This window comes from Haliotis cracherodii, unplaced genomic scaffold, assembly GCF_022045235.1.
Source record: "Haliotis cracherodii isolate W230 unplaced genomic scaffold, xgHalCrac1.p SCAF_5, whole genome shotgun sequence".
In the NCBI taxonomy this organism is placed as follows: Eukaryota; Metazoa; Mollusca; class Gastropoda; order Lepetellida; family Haliotidae; genus Haliotis; species Haliotis cracherodii.
This window is the reverse complement of record NW_027266308.1, coordinates 67206762-67221192: the sequence shown is the minus strand read 5'-3', so window position 1 is coordinate 67221192 and position 14431 is coordinate 67206762. Positions and strand designations below refer to the sequence as shown.

The window sequence follows — 14431 nt, the reverse complement described above, 5'->3', positions numbered from 1 at the left end:
CAAACTAAAAAACTCATTGTTCCTTTTCAAAATTTGGATTTTTGTCAAGGTTCTTATTTTCTCAAATTAACAGGTATTTTAACATTGCTTTCAAGGCAGTAGTGTGAAACTAAGCACTGAAGCCTTTTCGATCCTTCTCCTGTTGTCAGTGAAATACAAGTCACATCTACATAGCCATGACGTTGGTTATCACTGGTTCATTACTACATGAGATGGGAACTTTGTTACTCCAATATAGGAATTTGTACGGTCAGTGGCTGCAGACTTGGGGTCGAATATCGGCCTTTGAGCAGGTCTAGATACATCCCTGGTACAATTAGGGTCCAGTGTGTTCATTGTGGGGATTTTAGCAGATTTGACAAGTTTCACCCCTTTGTCTACCATTCTTTAGGATTTTGTTAGGTGTCTACAGTGGGAGAAATTAACTTGAAATGTTTGTTAGCCCAAATAGAGATAACATATAAAGACTGAAATGCTTGGACTTGTAGCTCGCAGAGCACCTTTGACTTTGGGCTATCTGACTTGTGCAATTTTCTACCCCTATATAATTCACAAGACAGCAATCAGACTAAGGTATCTAAAATAAACAAACCTTGACAAGACCATATGTGTCAACATACATACAAAATTGAAAGCGTGTTTCAGTTATAATGGACCTGTGAAGATTCCGGGATAGAATAGGTCTTCAGCAACCCATGCTTGCCGTAAAAGGTGACTATGCTTGTCGTAAAAGGCGGAGGGCGGCGTTAAACAACAAACCAAACCAAATTCAGTTATAATGAGGAAGGAATTGAATCCATTTTATTACACTTCTTTTACATTTCATGAACGTTATGAGATTGTCTCCCTTTGATCAGTGAATACAAAGTTAAAAAGAGGGACATTTGTGATGGGTTCTTTCAGAGTGTTAGGTTTCATGTTTTTGTGTTCTTTTTCTGCAGTTAATATGTTATTTTGGTGAAATGGGCTTGAGTTATTTGTCGTTATCCTGAAGAGTTCATTTATTTTGCCCTTAAACTATTTATCACTATTAGTTTATCTTCAGTAAGTCGTTATTCTGGCTGACTAGACAAAAAAAATTGATGGTTGGATTGGGGTCATGTAAAAGTCCTTTGTGTTATTGTAAGTACAAAATGATGTGCTTTGTCTCACAGCAACACTTGTTATTAACCTGAAATGTTTACAAGTCATAACATGCATGGACACCCACTAAGAAACTGAAATTCTACTTGTTCAACTCAGGATGCATTTGACATAAAACTGGCGACATATATTCTGGACCTGCATGAAAGAATATCGGTAAGATAAACTTGTTGTGAACTGATCCCTTGGGGCATATGGTGTGATGCACCCCTCGAGATAGTTGACACGTTATAATGTCCTTGTAGGGCGATATGAGACTGTATGGACCTATTGTTACAACATCACGAAGGGCACCTTTAGCTGTTGATGTCCACTGCCTTGTAGGGCGATATGAGACTGTATGGTCCTATTGTTACAACACCATGAAGGGCACCTTTAGCTGTTGATGTCCACTGACTTGTAAGGCAATATGAGACTGTATGGAGCTATTGTTACAACATCATGAAAGGGCACCTTTAACTGTTGATGTCCACTGCCTTATAGGGCGATATGAGACTGTATGGACCTATTGTTACAACATCATGAAGGGCACCTTTAACTGTTGATGTCCACTGCCTTATAGGGCGATATGAGACTGTATGGAGCTATTGTTACAACACCATGAAGGGCACCTTTAACTGTTGATGTCCACTGCCTTATAGGGCGATATGAGACTGTATGGACCTATTGTTACAACATCATGAAGGGCACCTTTAACTGTTGATGTCCATTGCCTTGTAGGGCTATATGAGACTGTATGGACCTATTGTTACAACACCATGAAGGGCATCTTTAACTGTTGATGTCCACTGCCTTATAGGGCGATATGAGACTGTATGGACCTATTGTTACAACACGATGAAGGGCACCTTTAGCTGTTGATGTCCACTGCCTTGTAGGGCGATATGAGACTGTATGGACCTATTGTTACAACACCATGAAGGGCACCTTTAGCTGTTGATGTCCACTGCCTTGTAGGGTGATATGAGACTGTATGGACCTATTGTTACAACATCATGAAGGGCACCTTTAACTGTTGATGTCCATTGCCTTGTACTTGTAGGGCGATATGAGACTGTATGGATCTATTGTTACAACACGATGAAGGGCACCTTTAGCTGTTGATGTCCACTGCCTTGTAGGGCGATATGAGAGAGTATGGACCTATTGTTACAACACCATGAAGGGCACCTTTAACTGTTGATGTCCACTGCCTTGTAGGGTGATATGAGACTGTATGGACCTATTGTTACAACACCATGAAGGGCACCTTTAACTGTTGATGTCCACTGCCTTGTAGGGCTATATGAGACTGTATGGAACTATTGTTACAACACCATGAAGGGCATCTTTAACTGTTGATGTCCACTGCCTTGTAAGGCGATATGAGACTGTATGGACCTATTGTTACAACATCATGAAGGGCACCTTTAACTGTTGATGTCCACTGCCTTGTAAGGCGATATGAGACTGTATGGACCTATTGTTACAACATCATGAAGGGCACCTTTAACTGTTGATGTCCACTGCCTTGTAGGGCGATATGAGACTGTATGGACCTATTGTTACAACACCATGAAGGGCATCTTTAACTGTTGATGTCCACTGCCTTATAGGGCGATATGAGACTGTATGGACCTATTGTTACAACACGATGAAGGGCACCTTTAGCTGTTGATGTCCACTGCCTTGTAGGGCGATATGAGACTGTATGGAACTATTGTTACAACATCATGAAGGGCACCTTTAACTGTTGATGTCCACTGCCTTATAGGGCTATATGAGACTGTATGGAACTATTGTTACAACACCATGAAGGGCACCTTTAACTGTTGATGTCCACTGCCTTGTAAGGCGATATGAGACTGTATGGACCTATTGTTACAACATCATGAAGGGCACCTTTAACTGTTGATGTCCACTGCCTTGTAGGGCGATATGAGACTGTATGGACCTATTGTTACAACATCATGAAGGGCACCTTTAACTGTTGATGTCCACTGCCTTGTACTTGTAGGGCTATATGAGACTGTATGGACCTATTGTTACAACACCATGAAAGGGCACCTTTAACTGTTGATGTCCACTGCCTTGTAGGGCGATATGAGACTGTATGGACCTATTGTTACAACACCATGAAGGGCACCTTTAACTGTTGATGTCCACTGCCTTGTAGGGTGATATGAGACTGTATGGACCTATTGTTACAACACCATGAAGGGCACCTTTAACTGTTGATGTCCACTGCCTTGTAGGGTGATATGAGACTGTATGGAACTATTGTTACAATTCAACAAAAGGTCCCTTCACCTTGTGAGCCAGTGAGTCTTGCCTGACTGTACATGAGCTCAGTCTGATGCCTTTTAATAGTTTTCTGGATCCTGTAACAAGATGTGGATAACGGTTTCAGATTCATAGTCTTACTGTGATGATGGATGATGATTGAACATTGCCTTGAAGCTGTGTCATTAATATCTGTCGTCAGTACTTGCCCTACATTCAAAACAACTAATTATAGTCTCCCACAGATAGGGTTAATGTCACACAAATAGATTTTTTACTGACTTTGTTGTGGTCTGCTATAGGCTGTAAAGAACACTCAGATTTTGTAGTTTGAGATACTTTGATTTTTCTGAGACATGCAATATATTTTATATAAAGGAAATCCGAATGATATGTGAGTTCCTTCTGTAAGTAGAAGTGCTTGCTTACCGACACAAATGACATTGATATATTGTGACCCAGTGTCCCAGTGTCCCAGTAAGCAAGTCTATGGTCCTTGTGATATATATTGAGAGGGAGGTATACCCTATTTAGGCCATTTCTTCCCATTTCTACTTGATGCATTGTTTGGGTGGTCGTTTTATTCCTTAGTTATCAATAGTATTTTTGTGATATGTAAATAATGATACTTGTTTCCTTTGAGAGGATGATGAATTAATTGGACATGAGTGCTACCAAAATGTATGGCATATAGAAAGTCATCTTTTGTACACTCATGGATGAAAACTCCCCTCCCCTTTTCCTTCCTGCTACATATGACAGCCGGTTCTTTGTGCTGCTGGCATCACGTGTGTCATCTGGCTACACTGCTCCATCGTTATTCTGGGATGCAACACAATCAGTTACAATTGAAACAGCAGATTAACGAGACATTGTGATGAGGATTTAATTACTGAAATGTTGGCCACTTTTTCTTCATGGCTGCTTGAAGTTATGTTGAAGCAATAAAGGCAGAACTAACCAGGACTAGTGATTACACAGATGATGTGGATCTTAGGAACGGTCTTCTGTGCAAGGACCACCATCGATTTCCTGGAGATATTTTGGCAGTTTGAGAAAGGAAATTCGAAACTGAGGGACTATTCTCTTGATATTCTGTTACTGTCCTGTCATGAAACCATAAACTTTTTTTTCTGTCCCATTTGCCCAGTGAACCACAATATCTCACATTTGCCTCATTTAAAAGTGATAACAGATTGTAAACATGGCCGCCACAGGAGCCATAATGAAATTATCATTTTGGCTCATCACTAGCTATCTTAACATGCAACAATTTGTAATTTGGACACAGGGATTTTTAACTTTTTCTGACCTCCAAACATTATGTACTCCCATGAAATATGATTGTACAATGACTTTTAAAAATATTCTGATTGGAGGCTAAACAAATGACATTATCACTTTTCTTATCTAGGGATTTTACGGGGCCTGTTCAGAGGCCGATATTTGGTCTGAAATCTGCAGCAAATGTCAGAAATTATTCCCAAATCACAATTACAAATGTCCCAGTTCATGTTACATACAAAGACAGTAATAACTAATGTTATGGCTTTGTACGTGTGACTTGTGTTTCACTGACCTATTGGAGTAACATAACAATCTTTTGCCAGATTGCCTGCCAAGGCCACTTGATTGGGAATTCTGGATAAATCCCTGTTATCTGATAAAAATGGCTGATTTGAAAGTCACCACATGTACACTTCCACACATCTCATAGTGCTGTATGTTAATTCAGTGTAATAATTTCTTCTCTTAATTTTACAATTTGGCATAGATGGAGAAATAATTCAAACAAACCTGTATAATTTCTATATTTTCCAAGCTGAACACTGATAAGAGCATGAATAGCCCACTCAGACACAGTAACACGGACTGAGCTGACCAGTCCTTGTTTTAGCCCCTTAATGCCGAGCAGCAGGCAGGGTAACAACAAGTACCATCTTTCACCTTCTTTTGGTAAGACACACCTGGGGATAGAACCACTGACCTTCCACTCTCTGGGCAGACAGTGTATCCACTAGACCATAGAGGTGGTCGGCCGGCCATATATAGAGGAATGAAGTGAGAGACCAAATATGTTCCCAACAAATTGAAATGATGTATTTACGTGCCCTGATAGGATGGCAGTCCATGGTTTTTGTACTGCATGGTTTATGTTAATAATTTGCCCATTTCCCCAAAGATATAGCTGTGTTGAGGGTGTAAGTACTTCAACCTTAATGCAATGGACCCTATCATAAAGTTGCATCAGCCCAAACTATAGGAGTTGATGGAGTCACAGCATGATGCTGTGAATTTACAGCAAATTAAATGAGCTGCAGACCCTAATGGATCTATTATCCACAAAATACTTTCATGAAGGTTATTTACCCTTCACTCTGGACCATTCATTTAAAATATTATTTCATTTGTAAAAATGCAAAATGCAACCAATATCAAAGGGTTATAATGGAATAACACTTTACACTGCATACAATTAAGATCTAATGACAGCAAGATATATATTTGAAATACATTAACGATTTGAAAGGTGTTTAAATATTTGTGTTCAAGGAATCCTGGTCAAGACAATCATCTTTATATCTGTGCAGGGCAAGGAGGACAATATCTTGATTGAAGTCAAGTCACTGAAAAAATCAAACCACTCAAGATGCTAATCTTGTATTATTTTCACCTGAATGCTCCGGTAAACTTATGTTGACAGTATTTTCACCTCACTGATGAATACTTGAAGTTCCTAACATGCTTAGTAAACAGCACCTTTGACATAGGGACATGGTTCATATTGAAGAAAATAAGACTTACTTATTTGTGGAGGAAAGGATGACCCACCTATGCTGTGGGGGTGCAGCTGTTCACCGGCGTGTCAGTATAGCTGTAAGGAAGGTTCATCAACAGAAGCTATGGTGCTTTTACTCGCTCACAAAATGAATTTCCATGTGGGGAACACCTTCCTTTATTCACTCAGTAAACTTCTCTTCTGTTGTGAATGTAAGAATGAAATCCTATGGCCCGCACTCTGCTGTCATTCTGTCAACGTTGGCTGGACTTTTATGTGACTGCGACCATTTTGTGAATAGTTTTATTGCCCCAAATGCATTCTTAAGTAAAAGGCAATAGTTTCTAATGTGTGTCTGAATAATGAAAGCGGTGTTGGAAGGCTGTGGGTCTCCATGTTTTTGTGATGTCAGGGAATACTGGTGAATGTGTAAGCTTTAAGCTCCCCTTGAATGGGATTAACCAGTGCTGTTTACACAGGGAAATCTAGCACCTCTGTTTCAAACACTGGAAAGAATAACTCCTTATTCTGGGAGTTAGTGCACATCTGTTTGGAGCCAATTGTGGGATTTCCTTTGAGAGGCAGGACTAGTATTGTGGTCGGTGTGTCACTGGGCAAGGTGATCACCAGAAATTCAGGGCAATGTGACATTATTTGAAGGTGTGAGGAATATAACACGACCCTGGGATATTGAATATCCTCAAATATTTGGTGAGATGATATCATGGTTTTATCACCAGCTGAGAACAAAATCACCATGGGAATTATGTTCAGTGGTATTCTTTCATCAACAATCAGAGGTGTGGTTTGAATATTAATGGATTAATGTTGTGAACATTTTGTTGACTTGAATGCTTAATAAGTATTTATCAGTCTGAGCATCCCCTCCAGGAATTTGACCAGGGCAGGATTAGTGTGAGGCGTGAATGTCGGCTTCTACCTATCTAATAATGAGTTTATCTGTGGTCTTGCTGAGAAGAGGAATGTCCTTCTGTATGCTCCAGGTTCTCCCAACATTGAGCTGATCCTGTAGTTTGTATCATGAGGATTGTGGGCATGCTTCCCTTATCTAGGAGATTCTCCTCAAGTCGTCATATCACCCAATGTGTGATGTATGAGGCATTATGACCGCTGATCAGCAGGTTAAACTTGTGTGAAGGGCCGATCCTGGCACAGATGATATATTTATGGGTCCATTTAAAAAAACAATACTTACCTCACAGGTTGGTTTGAAGGTATTTTTGCCGAACATTTCAAAGAGGTGAGTGTCATTAGCTTTGTGTGTTTAGACTGTGAAGCATGTCTCATCGTATGTAATGCTTTGTGCACCTTGTTTATTTCCATCTGCAAAAACAACATGAATGTGATTCGGCTTGTCCAACCAGTGGAGCAGGGCAAGAGAGGGCCCACGCATCTTGTCGCCCCATCTTCAAAGCTGGATAACTCACGTCTCTGAACATTTGGCCACTGTGACCGAGCAAATACATTTCTACAGAGTTGATATGACCTCGTATTACCCAACCAGTTAGTATAGGACCAGACGGGATTAACATGTTATTCCCTAAGCAAGAAGTATCGATGAGGATGGTCACTTTCTCCAAGGGACATTTTTTGCGCTGTTTGACTTAAACTGAACTTGGATTTCACAATGCTTGTGTTGGATTTGGAAAAGACAGCTTGTCAGTTCCTTTTACAAATTGGACTTGACTTAAATTGAAATGTTTTTTCAGGTTGGAATTAAATCCTGTCTTTGAGGAAAGATATTTAATTCTGGTAAAGAATTCTGTTAACAATTTAAAAAACTACATTCACAAGTGTTGCATGTATGCTCCCCTGATGACAACAGCCTTTAAAGAAACATGGTTGAGATTGAGATAAGATGGTTGGAATAGTTGTGTGACGGTGGTCCCTCCTGGGCAGTGAATCCAGCGCCATTGAGAGTGGAACTTGGTCTTCTGACAATTCCAATGATAAAAACTCCTCTGTCTGGACTCACCGAGAGAGACCTGTTGATTTGAGCCTTGAAGAACACACACAACACATTGTGTTTAACAGTCTAACATCAACACTCAAGTGTAGCCATTGTTTTTTATTGTGAGTTTTGTTCGGTCTCATTTGAAGATAGCTGGCATACTGTTTGGAAGCAGGTGAACGGACAGAGGCGAAGAGTTGCAGCTTCACTCCTGGATAACAAGTTATTCCTCGGTGCAAGATGTGAAACATCTTGTTGATGTTTAAATGGCGTGTATCCGTGTTAAAGTACAGTCGCTGATATCTAAACTGCAGTCCAAGTATGGAATACAAACGAAACAACTTGTGACACCATTGAAGAAATTTAATGAGGTAAACCTTCTTTGTTTTGAAGTATGCCAGTTAGTGAAGTAGTGTCTGGTGTGCTCCTGTTTTAACTGACTGTCTTGAAAAATAGCTCCACCGACAAGGAAAGCTGAAACGATGCCCTGATATCACATGTACCTATTTTCCTGTCACACAAGTGAACCTGTAGCATTATTATCATGGGTCAGTGTTGTAATTAGATATGGATTCTATTGAAAAAACATAGTGAACGTGATTAGTGAAACCATCTACAATGAGGGCTACGACTGGGATCTAGAAGTTCAGTGTAATATTCCAGCTATATGATGTCAGTTTTAGTCTGTCTGAATATATTCAAGTCCCATTCAAGTCAATAATGAGGGGGCCCAGTCGTCTTAGGCGGTGCGATTCGCTGTGCAGAGTTGCGTCCCCTGGGCGTGACAGAAACCTGTGATTGTGGGTTCGAATCCCGATTCGCCCCAATTATGTTTCTTGGTTTGTCAGCACCATACCCGGTAAATGTCTGAGGCCTGCATCACTCCCGATAGGGGTACAATGTGTGAAGCCAATTTCTGGTGTCCCTTGCAATATTGCTGGAATATTGCTAAAAGCGGCATATAACCATACTCAGTCACTCACCCACCTTCCTACCACATCAGGCTGACACGCCGTGATATAACTGTTATACTGTTAAAAGCAGCGTTAAACCCAACTCACTCACTCACTCAATAAAGATTGGCAAGTCTAGATTGCCGCAGCTCCTGAAATTAAGGATTGTTCTGGGCTCCATATTTTGTGTATGTATATTTTTTAATGAGAACTATTTTTTGGACTAAATGTTAGTCTACGACAGTGTGTAAACAATGAAATCTGGACCAGACAATCCAGTGATTGACATCGTGAGCATCATTATACGCAATAGGGCTGTACTCATAATTTAGTGTCATGGAGACTATTTTTAGAAGAAAGAGCATTAATTACATTGAATACGGTATTAAAGTTTAATAGAACCTTCATCCAAAACTGACCTCTGAAGACAGAACAGAGATAGAAGTGAAGGGGTTAATGGGACGTCTTTTTGTAAAACATGCGTCTTCATGTATTTCATGTTAGATGTGCCCGTTTCTGGTGTCCCCACTGTGATATTCCGGGAATATTGATAAAAAGCAGCGTAAAATCAAACTCACTCACTCATGTTAGATGTTTGCCTTCTCATACATAAGGAGGCAAAAGGTTTGATCCAATGGTAAATTAAAGTAACTATGATCCTGCTACAGCTTAAGGGGGCATGGTTGGCCCACTGCTGTAGCATTGTTGAAGTAGATTTGAATTAAAGTTTGGAATAAAACAGTTTTCTCCAATTTGCCTTTCAAGGCCACTTAGTTTGGAATCCACATTCTTCCCTGAGACATGACAGTGTGATGATGATTACATTCTGCTATGATGGAGGGTATTTTGCTATCACACAAGGGGCACCTGTTTTCCTGATATCATAGTCACATGATCAAGGTTCCATTGTTTAACAGAGTAAGTGTGTGTATGCTGGGTTTAGACAAAATTCAGCTTAAACATCTGTTGAAAGTGTTTCTCATCATTTTGACCAAGATATTTACAGTTGTTGGTGTTTTGTTTGGTAGGTGGTGTTGCCTTCTCTTAAAATATATTGTCCATGTATCATTGCATTCGAAACACATTTCTCTTCTTTAGGATATATATGAAGTGGTACTTGGAACTATTGTGTATAAGATACCCATAAAGTTAAAGAGCTGAACAGTCAGTGTATGGATAAGAGTATAGTCAACACGCTTTAGAAGTTGTATATAGGGTTTAACAGCCTGTATTATGAATGGTGTTGCTGCACAGATGTTGTGGTGACTGCAGCCTTTCTCTGACTGGCAGTACCTTGCACCCTGGAGTCCTCATCCACGGTGTTGTCCCTGCTGACTGACTCCCACTGTCAGTGTGACCTGGTGGGTGTGCAATGTGGTAGATGTTAGTGTGGTATGGTAGATGTGTGACATGGCAGATGTGTTAGTGTGATGTGGTAGATGTTAGTGTGGTATGGTAGATGTTAGTGTGACAGGGTAGATGTGTTAGTGTGGTGTGGTAGATGTTAGTGTGGTATGGTAGATGTTAGTGTGACAGGGTAGATGTTAGTGTGGTATGGTAGATGTATGACATGGCAGATGTGTTAGTGTGATGTGGTAGATGTTAGTGTGGTATGGTAGATGTGTGACACGGCAGATGTGTTAGTGTGATGTGGTAGATGTTAGTGTGGTATGGTAGGTGTATGACATGGCAGATGTGTTAGTGTGACATGGTAGATGTACAATGTGGTAGATGTTAGTGTGGTATGGTAGATGTGTGACCCGGCAGATGTGTTAGTGTGATGTGTTAGTGTGATGTGTTAGATGTTCGTGTGGTATGGTAGATGTATGACATGGCAGATGTGTTAGTGTGACATGGTGGATGTGCGATGTGGTAGATGTTAGTGTGGTATGGTAGATGTGTGACACAGCAGATGTGTTAGTGTGATGTGTTAGTGTGATGTGTTAGATGTTAGTGTGGTATGGTAGATGTATGACATGGCAGATGTGTTAGTGTGACATGGTGGATGTGCGATGTGGTAGATGTTAGTGTGGAATGGTAGATGTGTGATATGGCAGATGTGTTAGTGTGATGTGTTAGTGTGATGTGTTAGATGTTAGTGTGGTATGGTAGATGTGTGACATGGTAGATGTGTTAGTGTGATGTGATAGATGTGTGACATGGTAGATGTGTTAGTGTGATGTGTTAGTGTGATGTGTTAGATGTTAGTGTGGTATGGTAGATGTGTGACATGGTAGATGTGTTAGTGTGATGTGAGAGATGTGTGACATGGTAGATGTGTTAGTGTGACATGGTAGATGTGTTAGTGTGATGTGGTAGATGTGTTAGTGTGATGTGGTAGATGTGTTAGTGTGATGTGATAGATGTGTGACATGGTAGATGTGTTAGTGTGACATGATAGATGTGTTAGTGTGATGTGGTAGATGTGTTGGTGTGATGTGGTAGATGTGTTAGTGTGATGTGGTAGATGTGTTAGTGTGACATGATAGATGTGTTAGTGTGACATGATAGATGTGTTAGTGTGATGTGGTAGATGTGTTAGTGTGACATGATAGATGTGTTAGTGTGATGTGGTAGATGTGTTAGTGTGATGTGGTAGATGTGTGACATGGTAGATGTGTTGGTGTAATGTGGTATATGTGTTAGTGTAATGTAATAGATGTGTGACATGGTAGATGTGTTAGTGTGATGTGGTAGATGTGTTGGTGTGATGTGGTAGATGTGTTAGTGTGACATGATAGATGTGTTAGTGTGATGTGGTAGATGTGTTGGTGTGATGTGGTAGATGTGTTAGTGTGATGTGGTAGATGTGTTAGTGTGACATGGTAGATGTGTTAGTGTGACATGATAGATGTGTTAGTGTGATGTGGTAGATGTGTTAGTGTGACATGATAGATGTGTTAGTGTGATGTGGTAGATGTGTTAGTGTGATGTGGTAGATGTGTGACATGATAGATGTGTTGGTGTAATGTGGTATATGTGTTAGTGTAATGTAATAGATGTGTGACATGGTAGATGTGTTGGTGTGATGTGGTAGATGTGTGACATGATAGATGTGTTGGTGTGATGTGGTAGATGTGTTAGTGTGACATGGTAGATGTGTTAGTGTGATGTGGTAGATGTGTTGGTGTGATGTGGTAGATGTGTTGGTGTGACATGGTAGATGTGTTGGTGTGATGTGGTAGATGTGTTGGTGTGACATGGTAGATGTGTTAGTGTGATGTGGTAGATGTGTTGGTGTGATGTGGTAGATGTGTTGGTGTGACATGATAGATGTGTTGGTGTGATGTGGTAGATGTGTTGGTGTGACATGGTAGATGTGTTGGTGTGATGTGGTAGATGTGTTGGTGTGATGTGGTAGATGTGTTAGTGTGACATGGTAGATGTGTTGGTGTGATGTGGTAGATGTGTAACATGATAGATGTGTTAGTGTGATGTGGTAGATGTGTTAGTGTGATGTGGTAGATGTGTTGGTGTGATGTGATAGATGTGTTGGTGTGACATGGTAGATGTGTTAGTGTGATGTGGTAGATGTGTTGGTGTGATGTGGTAGATGTGTGACATGATAGATGTGTTAGTGTGATGTGGTAGATGTTGGTGACATGATAGATGTGTTAGTGTGATGTGGTAGATGTGTTAGTGTGATGTGGTAGATGTGTTGGTGTGACATGGTAGATGTGTTGGTGTGATGTGGTAGATGTGTAACATGATAGATGTGTTAGTGTGATGTGGTAGATGTGTTAGTGTGATGTGGTAGATGTGTTGGTGTGATGTGATAGATGTGTTGGTGTGACATGGTAGATGTGTTAGTGTAATGTGGTATATGTGTTAGTGTAATGTAATAGATGTGTGACATGGTAGATGTGTTGGTGTGATGTGGTAGATGTGTGACATGATAGATGTGTTGGTGTGATGTGGTAGATGTGTTAGTGTGACATGGTAGATGTGTTAGTGTGATGTGGTAGATGTGTTGGTGTGATGTGGTAGATGTGTTGGTGTGACATGGTAGATGTGTTGGTGTGATGTGGTAGATGTGTTGGTGTGACATGGTAGATGTGTTAGTGTGATGTGGTAGATGTGTTGGTGTGATGTGGTAGATGTGTTGGTGTGACATGATAGATGTGTTGGTGTGATGTGGTAGATGTGTTGGTGTGACATGGTAGATGTGTTGGTGTGATGTGGTAGATGTGTTGGTGTGATGTGGTAGATGTGTTAGTGTGACATGATAGATGTGTTGGTGTGATGTGGTAGATGTGTTGGTGTGACATGGTAGATGTGTTGGTGTGATGTGGTAGATGTGTTGGTGTGATGTGGTAGATGTGTTAGTGTGACATGGTAGATGTGTTGGTGTGATGTGGTAGATGTGTTGGTGTGATGTGGTAGATGTGTTAGTGTGATGTGGTAGATGTGTTAGTGTGATGTGGTAGATGTGTTGGTGTGATGTGGTAGATGTGTGACATGATAGATGTGTTGGTGTGATGTGTTAGATGTGTTGGTGTGATGTGGTAGATGTGTTGGTGTGATGTGGTAGATGTGTGACATGATAGATGTGTTAGTGTGATGTGGTAGATGTGTTAGTGTGATGTGGTAGATGTGTTAGTGTGATGTGGTAGATGTGTTAGTGTGATGTGGTAGATGTGTTAGTGTGATGTGGTAGATGTGTTGGTGTGATGTGGTAGATGTGTGACATGGTAGATGTGTTAGTGTGACATGGTAGATGTGTTAGTGTGACATGGTAGATGTGTTAGTTTGACATGGTAGATGTTAGTGTGACATGGTAGATGTGTTAGTGTGATGTGGTAGATGTGTGACATGGTAGATATGTTGGTGTGATGTGGTAGATGTGTGACATGATAGATGTGTTAGTGTGATATGGTAGATGTGTTGGTGTGACATGGTAGATGTTAGTGTGACATGGTAGATGTGTTAGTGTGACATGGTAGATGTGTTAGTGTGACATGGTAGATGTTAGTGTGATGTGGTAGATGTGTTAGTGTGATGTGGTAGATGTGTGACATGGTAGATGTTAGTGTGATGTGGTAGATGTGTTAGTGTGACATGGTAGATGTTAGTATGACATGGTAGATGTGTTATTGTGACATGATAGATGTGTTAGTGTGACATGGTAGATGTGTTAGTGTGACAGGGTAGATGTGTTAGTGTGACATGATAGATGTGTTAGTGTGACGTGGTAGATGTGTTGGTGTGATGTGGTAGATGTTAGTGTGACATGATAGATGTGTTAGTGTGACGTGGTAGATGTGTTAGTGTGACATGGTAGATGTGTTGGTGTGACATTGCAGATGTGTTGGTGTGACATTG

The 14431-nt window shown here is 40.6% G+C and overlaps 1 protein-coding gene across 5 annotated transcripts in view; it reads left to right on the top strand.

Annotated features, from left to right (window-relative positions):
* Window positions 1-14431, top strand: part of LOC139442238 (centrosomal protein of 170 kDa-like) — a 182877-nt gene that overhangs the window by 11782 nt on the left and 156664 nt on the right. For 2 of the 5 annotated variants that reach the window (XM_071223019.1, XM_071223017.1), the window contains exon 1: window positions 7609-8527. The exons of 1 other annotated variant lie outside the window; for it this stretch is intronic. In XM_071223019.1, coding sequence (XP_071079120.1) covers window positions 8423-8527 — 105 coding nt within the window. In that variant the 5' untranslated portion in view covers window positions 7609-8422. Of the gene's footprint in view, window positions 1-7607; window positions 8528-14431 lie in introns of those variants that run through there. 2 more of the 5 variants (XM_071223016.1, XM_071223021.1) reach the window with 2 other exon arrangements.